We start from the raw sequence: 9,630 nt of genomic DNA on the forward strand, positions 1-9,630 counted from the left end.
CACACAGTAGTGATGTTATGTACGCCTTATACTTGGTACCATTTAGTACTTGCACAAACATATTCTGCATCAGCTGAAGTTTCTGAATGCTCTTTGGGACAAGCCCATGTAGAATGCATTGCAGTAGTCTAAACAAAAGGTTACAAAGACATGAGCAATTGTGAGCAGGGCCTAGGAATGGGTGCAACTGGTGCACAACCTGAAGGTGTGCAAATGCTCTTCTAACCATGGCTACCACCTGCTCTTTGAACAGGAGCCATGAGTCTAGGAGGAGCACTATGTTGCAGATCTGCCTGGGCTATGGCAACCCTCATCTATTTCCCCAAAACTTCCAGACACTGAGATAGGATGTCCATGCAACACTCAAAGAGCTTGAGGTAGAGATATAAAGCTGGGTGCCATGTGTATAATGATGATATCTCTCCCTTATGCCAATGGACCACCTCACCCAGTGGCCTCATGTAAATGTTAACTAGAAGGGGAGAGGGAACCCAACCCTGAAGCACCCACAAAGTAGGGGGTTACTTTATGGCAATTAAAATAATGATGATAACAAAACCATTTATTAAGTTGCCTAAGCTTGAAATGTAGTTCTTGGATGGATATAAACCAAACAAATGAGCCGTAATATAACCAGAGGCTAATAGGCAGGCTGCCATGTCTATTACTGAATCTGTTCCAGGAATTGGAAAAGTTCCCAGTGGTGGGTTCCTCTATTTCAATCGTCTAGTTCAACTAGTATTTCTGGAATGGAGAATTAAATCCCTGAAAAATGAAGGTGGTGATAGTGAGGATGGAATGGAGATACTCTCAGCTGTTGGATATCCATCAATTTCATGAGTATCAGCACCAAAGATGGTATGCTGGAGTGAATTCTTCATCACAGCAAGGAAGGAAAAATACTGAAATCCTTTGTTTCCCCATTGACATTTCTGATAAGTTCTGTTTTCTTCCAAAACAGAGTAGAAAAGATCAACACAACCATTTTCCCAGGAGAAATAACTGCTTCCCTTTTTTAAAGAGTCTGCTGAGATAATAGAAGCAAAACAATAGTGGCAGCAGAGAGGGTGATGAAATTGAAACTTCCAGTAGAGGCACTGTTGCTGGTACTATTGTAATTCACCCTTGACCAATGGTCTTTACTATTCATGTCTATGAGCTCTGGTATTTGACTGTGGATCCATTGGTGGTAGTACGACACTCTTGCATAAACTCCAGGACGATTCTTCTGGGCACATCCATCTCCCCAGCTCACTACTCCTGCAATAAACCAAAAATCTTCCATCCGGCAGGCCAGTGGGCCACCTGAATCACCCTGTGCAGAATGAGCAGATCTTAAGGATAAACAAGGACAATGATGGAAGCAAATGCTTATTATTAATTCTGTATGTGTTACAAAGGATGAAGAATGTAGATGGATATGTTACTGAATAACAGCAGAATTAAATGTTTTCTGTTATTTTGAAAGGTGCACTGTGAGATAGGGTTACCTGAAGTTGAAGAACTCCATAGATCAATTAATCTATAAGAGTTCAAATTTGCCCCTATTTCTATTTCCCAAAAGGCAATAAATCAGAAAATCCATTTTAATGGCTCTAGTAGCTGCTGAAAAAGCATGATGCCAACTTCAAAAGCATGCTACAGAAACATCTCAATCAAGGTTCTGTGGAGATTCTCAATCATCCAGGTCATGGTTGTCCCAAAGGTGCTTTTTCAAAAGGCAACTGCACTTTGTTTTTCCTTGAAGATGTTTCAATTCTCATCCAAGAAGCTTCTTCAGTTCTGACTAAATGGTTGAGGATGAAAGGATTAATATTTCTTGCAATCATCTGGTCATTAGCACTCTTTCCGAGAATCTTGGACGTTTATCTGTGCCCTCGGGGTCACTTGAATAGTACAACAACACAGTCTTTTCAGCACAAATAAACCTCCAAGTGGCCTCAATGACTCTCAGAAAGAGTGCTAACGACCAGATGACTGCAAGGAATATAAATCCTTCTATCCTCCACTATTCAGTCAGAACTGAAGAAGTGAAATGTCTTCAAGGAAGACATTCAAGGAAAAACAAAGTCCAGTTGCCTTTGAAAAAGCACCTTTGGTACATTAAAACCAAGGGTGACCCAACTATTAGGTCATGGCACTTGGAGAAACTTGAGGTGCTATCTGTGATTGCTGGTTGTATATTTCTATTATATGCCCAAACTAGTTCATACCAGTCCATGCTGGTCCATGCCTTTTCATTAGCATGGAATATAGACCATCAAGGATCATTAGCATGAAATATAGACATGGATATGGACCAAGACTGAATCCAGTTTTCATCTTCACTATCCTACTAAAAAGAAACAAAAGAATGAGAAGAAAATTTTCTTCTTATATTTGTGTATGTGTACATGCCTTTCAGTTAACTAGGAGTAAAGATACCATATTTGGGCTTCAAAAATCAAGATAATTACCTGAAGGCAGCAAAGATAATGCTAACTCTTGGCTATTATACAGAGTTTTGCAATTAAATCTGAATAGCAAATAAAGAAGATGCCCAAACCTCATGAACTACACATGTATATTCTAATTAATTTATTGAGTAAAACCCAACAAAATCTTACCTGGCAAGCATCCCGTTGTCCAGCTGCAAAGCCAGCACATATCATATCTTCTTTAATTTCTCTTGTGGCCCTGGGCTGTTTAGAGTCCTGGCGGTAGAGAGTGTTGCATTTTTTTATGCTGATTATGGGAACTTCTAGCTTTTGCAGTATATCAGAGTTCTGTCGTCCTTCTGCAAGGAGAGTAAATTGGGAGATTTAATTTAAAGGAACACAATAAGATTTAAAACAGAGGGCCTCAATTCCCAGTCTGTGACCCAGTGCCCATCGACAGCATACCAGAAACCAGGCTGTGCAAACAAGCAAAGCCCCATCTGTGGGATGTAGGCAGCACATGAAAATATGCCCCTTCCAGTCTGCAGAAAAACCTCTCTCCATGGAACCAGTCCCTGGTGCCCAAAAGGCTGCAGGCCACTGAGCTATAGTTAGTCATAATAAAAAAGTCTCTTTTGATGTCCTCCAAATGTGTTAGACTTAACCACTTCTGAACCATAGAGACTGGGGAGAGTACAAGTGATGAAATCATATCAAATATCAAAAAATTGCCCAAACAGACCAAATCTGAATATTATATATAGTAGAAGTTCCATAGGTTCACTTCACTTTCTACACCTACCTTTGCTTCGAATATTCCCCCAGCCAGTGACCCAACACTTCTGTCCTGGGGGGAAGTTGATGTTGGCATTGGGGACACAGATGGGGCTGATATGTTGGGCCAGAGGCAGTCGCTGCTCCAGCTGGATGAGGGCAATGTCTCCAACCCTTGAATCCCCTTCATAGGTGGGATTGAGAATAATGCGCTTCACAGAGGCTATGATTGAATGAGGACCTGGGTCTGAAAGCTTCAGTGCTCCAACTAGTACAGTAAAATTAGAAGGATTGTTGATCCTGAGGCACAAAAATATGAGAGAGAGACAAAGTCTGTGTATGACAAATGGAATTAATTTTGGTGCCAAAACAAGATGAGCTGTATCACTGAACCAAAGTCCAAAATAAATCCTTCTTTCTTTTTAATGTACATCGTTCTCTCTCTCTCTCCCTCTCTCTCTCTCTCTCTCTCCCTCTCTCCACATGAACATATACTTACAATTATATTTAGATAAAATTAAATTTATATGTTAAAAAATAGATGCTACCATCAAAACAAAAATACTGTTCTTGTCTGAAATACACATTTAATATCCTTTCAAATATCCTAAAGGAAGTTTCTACTGTTGATCAACTGTATTTGTGTTTTATAATTAATATTTTTTTTTCTTAATTTTTTAAAAAGTCCTAGTTTTATAGAAAAAAACAATTAAAATTAAATCAATGGGGAAAATGGAAAAAAAACTTTGAAAGATAATCAAAAGATTGCAAAACTAAGAAGTAAAAAACTTTATTGTTTCTTCAGCTATGAAATTTACATTAGTCATGATCAAATTTTCAGTTTCATCTCAAACTGATTAAAATGCAGGTTGAAATCAATTCATTTAATTTTGCAAGTTCACCATGTGGTTAAATTTTTCTGGGCTTTGAAGCTAAGCAGGATGAGGCTTGGTTGATGATTCTTGGATGAAAGATGAAATCTCAGGTTATGCTGAGAAGTTAAAAAAAATCAGAAGACAACAATGGCAAACCTGCAGGAGACAAGTTCAGTTCGAGGGCATTTTTATCTTTATAGTTAATATTATTGCTCTAATAATATATGAAAAGTGCAAGAACTTGGCAGTCACTAAGTGTGAAGACTGACTTAAAGCCCCCTCCATGCAAAGTATAGGAAGACATACAATCTTGTTTTCCTTAATAGATGTGATTGTAGTGAATATAAAGGATGGTCTTGAAGGACAGAGAAAAGTTCTATTACCAATGCAAGTGATCAGATAAACAAGGCTTGAGCCCAGGCAAAAAAGTGCTTTATGAAAATGGCTCATATAGCCCCCATAATTTACCTGAAGATAAAAGGGGGAGGAAGGGGAGAACAATCAGAATAGCTGTTCTAATAAATTAGCTTTAGATCTACATGGTGTCTTTTCTTAGTCTAAAGGTAAAGGTAAAGGTGCTAGTCGTTTCCAACTAAAGGTAAAGGTAAAGGTGCTAGTCGTTTCCAACTCTACGGGCCGGTGCTCATCTCCGTTTCAAAGCCGAAGAGCCAGCGTTTGTCCGAGGACGTCTCCATGGTCATGTGGCCAGCATGACTAGATGCCAAAGGCGCATGGAACGCTGTTACCTTCCCACCATAGTGGTCCCTATTTTTCTACTTGCATTTTTACGTGCTTTCAAACTGCTAGGTTGGCAGGAGCTGGGACGAGTAACAGGCGCTCACTCTGCTACGTGGCACTTGGGATTCAACCCGCCAAACTGCCGATCTTCTGATCGACAAGCTCAGCATCCTAACCCACTGAGCCACCACGTCTACTCTACCATATATGGCTGACAGCCATAAATAAGGAGTTGGGTTTAGAAGATTGTCTGTGAATTCCCCATTGACTGGGAAGGTAATGGGACACCTTGGAAGGCTGCTCTGAAACTCTACCAAGAATTTTGTTTTCCCAAGAAATAGGACTGAAAGATGTCAGGTTGTAAAGTGCATACTTACAGACTAAAACAATGTGAGGCTGTGATGATCCATCGATCTGTGACAAGAGAACCACCACAGTGATGTTCCCCATTCAACTTGATGCTCACTTGCCAAGGCCACTCTCCATCCCGGGAATCTTTACCCCCTACAATCCGGTTCAGATATCCCTGTTTTCCACAGACTGAGCAAAAAGGAAAGGTTTATTGTACCTGTAGGGTCACATGGTATTTCCTGGTTACCTGGATTTAGATTCTTACTCTTGGAATTCCAAAAAGAGCTGAAATCTAAAAGGTATGAATCTATAAACTCTTATGTTGGCCAACCTCTTCTTGACTACAAGCTCTGTTTCTCCTTACTCCATGCCTCCATTTTTTCTCTTTTAGTTTTTATTTCCTTTTTGTACTGCACTTTCCCTCTCCTCTGGCTGTGCTTAGCCAAAGACCCTTATTCCAGATCTGTTTTTTATTTGTCCACCCACCCACTTGTTTTCATATTCCACATTGCCAATCCAAGAACCAAGTGTCCTCTTCCCATTTTTTTCCTTTTCTAAGGATCCAGCCTCCTTCACATTTCTCAAAGAATCCTTTAGGTTCCTCCAATTTTTTAATGCATTTTTGGAAACATTTTGTGTACCTCTTGACCCTGGTGATGACCTACTGGGGTGCATGTGGACCATGTGACTAACAACATTCCGTAAATGACTTTGATGCTAGTAAAGGCAATATTCAATATTTTTTCAGCTTTAATTGAAGTAAGATACAGCACAGCCATGGTTTCTATTATATAGTTTCTAGATGGCTACACTTCACAGAATATTAGAGTGAAAATAGTATTTGTTCACATCCCCTATATTTTAGTATTTAGTAGGATAATCTTTCTAATTAATAGCATGCTAACAAGTCAATATACAATCAGAAATAACTGATGCTCACCTCTGGTAGCATAGCTTTCTTCAACATCTAAAAAGAAAGAAATATATAAAATCATGAGAGCTACAGCTTACATTGCTATTTTAATACAATACAAATAATTTGGAAACTGCAGTATAAGTATAACCTGTTTATTTTATTTGTTTCATTTATTTATCACATTTATCTAGCTGACCATCTCACAGGTGTAATTTTTGATGATGTACAATTAAACAAAGAAGCAGAGTTTTAAAAACTATTTAAAGAACTTATTAAAACATAAATATAAACAATACCATGGGAGAATACATTCAAGGCCTTAGATACAATATGTCCATTCCACAAATCCTTATTTCTGTGGGATACCCTAGCCCAGGGCTTTTCAACCTTTTCACCTATTGTACCACTTTTAGGATATGGCAACATCCGAGTACCTCCAGTTGCCTAGCAAGGTGGCAAAAACTTGATGACCGAAAAAATAAGAAAAAAATGATGAAGTACAGGTAGTCCTCAACTTACAACAGTTCACTTAGTGACTGTTCAAAGTTACAATGGCACTGAAAAAGTGCCCTCCAAGCCACAGCCAAGCAAGACACCTGCCTGCCCGCCTGGCGGCGCTCTTCCTCCTGTCCGAGGTTTTCATTGCTGTGTGCATTTCTGTTGAGGATTGGCAGCGGGAGTGGGGTGTGTGTGTGGGGGGGTTGGTTTTTATTCCCCCCGTCTGCTGGGTGGTTGCAGCAGGTTTTGGTCACTTCACATGACCCTGGGACACTGACCATCATAAATTTGAATCAGTTGCCAAGCATCTGAATGTAAATCACAAGACCCTGGAGATGCTGCAACATTCCAGCTGATCAGTGCTTCTTCTGGGCTCAGCAGAAGCGCCAGGATCAGCATTGAGTTCCAGCTGGAGCCTGGTGCTGATCCTGGCGCTTCCGCTGAGCCCTGACAGCCGCTCTGGCCATCTCTCGCTCAGGCTTGTGCAGTGCTGCCACCAATTCAGCTCATTCCCCTCCCCCACTACCACTTTTCTAGGATGGTCACATACCACCTGCCAGGTGCCAATGTACCACAGGTGGTACCCGTACTACTGGTTGAAAAGCCCTGCCCTAGCCTGTTGACAAAACCAGGTTTTAAGGGATTTCCAGAAAGTCAATGGGTCAGGGCCAATTTTACCAGGGATGCAAAGAGAGTCTAGAGAGTGAGTGCTATGGCAGAAAAGACTCATCTTCTGGGTCCACTCAAATGAAGTCCCTTAACATAATATTATATAAACAATATAATATATTAATATATAATAATATACCATATAATGATATAACATAATTCTGGAACTGATGCAGTGGGTATATGTAACTGTGAAGAGTAATCCCTCAAATAACCAGGCCACACAGTGATTTAAAGGTCAACCTCAGTACCTTGAATTGAACCCAGAAGCAAACTAGCAACTGATGCAGCCCATGGAACAGAGTTGTAATGTGCTCGCACTGTGACCAGGGCAATGAATAACTGAGAGTACAGGTAGTCCTTGACTTAGGACCATAACTGATCCCAGAATTACTATTGTAAGTCTTGCTGGTCATCAATGGGTCACCACGTGACCATGCCTGATATTACCACCTTTTTTGCTTGTTAAGCAAATGCCACAATCATTAAGCGGATCCATTGTCCGCAAGCAGGCTTTTTGTTGGAAACCAGAAATAAACACCAGTTTCCAGGAAAATATGTTGCAAATCACAAATGGTCATTAATGTGGGTTGATTGCTAAGTGCCCAAAATGCAATCATGTGATCGCAGCAGGGCTCTAGCCTTTGAAATTTGAATCCGGGTCATACATACAGTAGCCCTGGAGAAGTTCATTATAACTTTGAACAGTTGCTAAGTGGCTAGTCAAGGACTACCTGTAGAGCCTATCCAGGAACAGGCACAACTGGTAACCAACATGAAGTTGTGCAAAGGCCCTCCAAGCCATGCCTGCCACCTGCTCTTTAAACAAGAGTTGTGAGCTCAGAAATATCCCCCAATTGCTCATAGAGTCTGTTTGGGGAAGTGCAAATCCATCCAGTAAAAAATATGGTAAAATCCCAGAAGGCCCCCAAATGCAAGCTATTCAGTCTTGCCAGGGTTGAACTGAAGATTGCTGTTCCCTATCCAGACTCTCATAATTTCCAGACATTAAGAGAGGATATCAACAGCATTGTTTAGTTCTCCAGGCGCTGATATGTATAATTAGATATCATCAGCATATAAATCATATTTCATCCCACAGTGATAGTTTCACACAGAAGCTTAAATCAGAACTACGAAGAAGTTTGGGTTTAGGATTTAGGATTCAAACATGGTTTTGTCAATGACAATGAAGATAAAATAGTTCAGAACAATAAGAAGGTCCACAAATGTTGCATACTGTCACAAACTCATTAACTGAGAGCCAGGCTGACTCACTGGGTGAAACACCTTCTTTTTAAAGTTCTCTTTTTTTGGACAGCAGACGTTAGAACATTGACATACCTGGCAAACCTAACCCAACAGACAACATAACCCAGTGATACCTCACTCATGCCCTAGGCCTGTCTTTGCATGACCCAAAATCAGCTCCTCCCAGACAAAGTTTCTTCTAAGACATCATTGAGCTTCTTCTAATAATGGAGATGCTGCCTGATGGCTATTTCCTAAATTAGGTTTCCTCCTTATTTAGTCTTGATGGTGACAGTAGGAAGTTCTGAGTCGTCCTAATTGCCCTATAAAGTTTGGAGTGGGGCTGCTGAAGTCAATTCTAATTAAAGTGTTGACTGTGATGAATTAAGAAAATGATTAAAACATGCCCACAGAGTAATCATATGTCTCACATGACCTTTTCATTGAGTACAAATGTAACTGTAATGAAATCAAATTTAGCTGTTATGCTGCTCACCTCATTTGCCCAAGCCTGCCAGCCAAATTTCTCCCTCACCTTCCCAAAACAGAGAAAAGAAATTGTGCACCTTGTTTTTAAACATGTTCCATACTAGTGCCATTGAAAATTTAGTAAAAAAATTTCAGAAGTTTAGTACTGCATTTTGCTGGGAAGGGAAGGGAGGGGAGAGGAAAGAAGAGAAGATCCACTACAAATATTGAACCCTGATGGAATTTTGGCATTTAATCTAGGATATTGCATATTGCTGGGTCTGTCCCATCTGTCATTAGTGAGAAATATTTGTGCAGGAAGTCCATTAATACTTACATGTCATCGTTTGCAGGAGCATCAGCAGCAACAATCTTCTCCCTAGCCCTTGCTGGTGGTGGCCCATAACACCACTGCTGATTTCTTTGTTTCCTTCCTTCGTTTTCCTCATGCACAAAAAGGTAAGATGTGGTACTCTTATGAAATAAGGACTGTAATTTAGGCCACTCAGACTTTGGATGCTTATATATGCACACACAGAGACACACCCCAAAGGGGCGTATTCATCCTAGGAATCCTGCCAGTTCTTGGTATTTGCCTGTTACGATAGTTACGAAACCTGCTGAGTAAATGTAACTTGACTACTGCTTCCTTCCTTTCAAGCTACCCATTTCC

General features: G+C 40.3%; 1 protein-coding gene across 1 annotated transcript; it reads right to left on the reverse strand.

The window, feature by feature from the left end:
* Positions 1–1,015: 1,015 nt before the first annotated feature.
* On the reverse strand, positions 1,016–9,406 carry LOC308678697 (serine protease 27-like; the record flags this gene model as incomplete). Its single annotated transcript, XM_081345934.1, has 6 exons — positions 1,016–1,315; positions 2,607–2,776; positions 3,220–3,491; positions 5,182–5,344; positions 6,096–6,122; positions 9,295–9,406. 6 exons carry the CDS (start codon positions 9,404–9,406, stop codon positions 1,016–1,018), a joined length of 1,044 nt encoding a protein of 347 aa, XP_081202060.1.
* Between the last annotated feature and the right edge of the window lie 224 nt (positions 9,407–9,630).

The sequence above is a fragment of the Vipera berus genome, assembly GCF_964194415.1.
Source record: "Vipera berus genome assembly, chromosome: Z".
Taxonomy (NCBI): Eukaryota; Metazoa; Chordata; class Lepidosauria; order Squamata; family Viperidae; genus Vipera; species Vipera berus.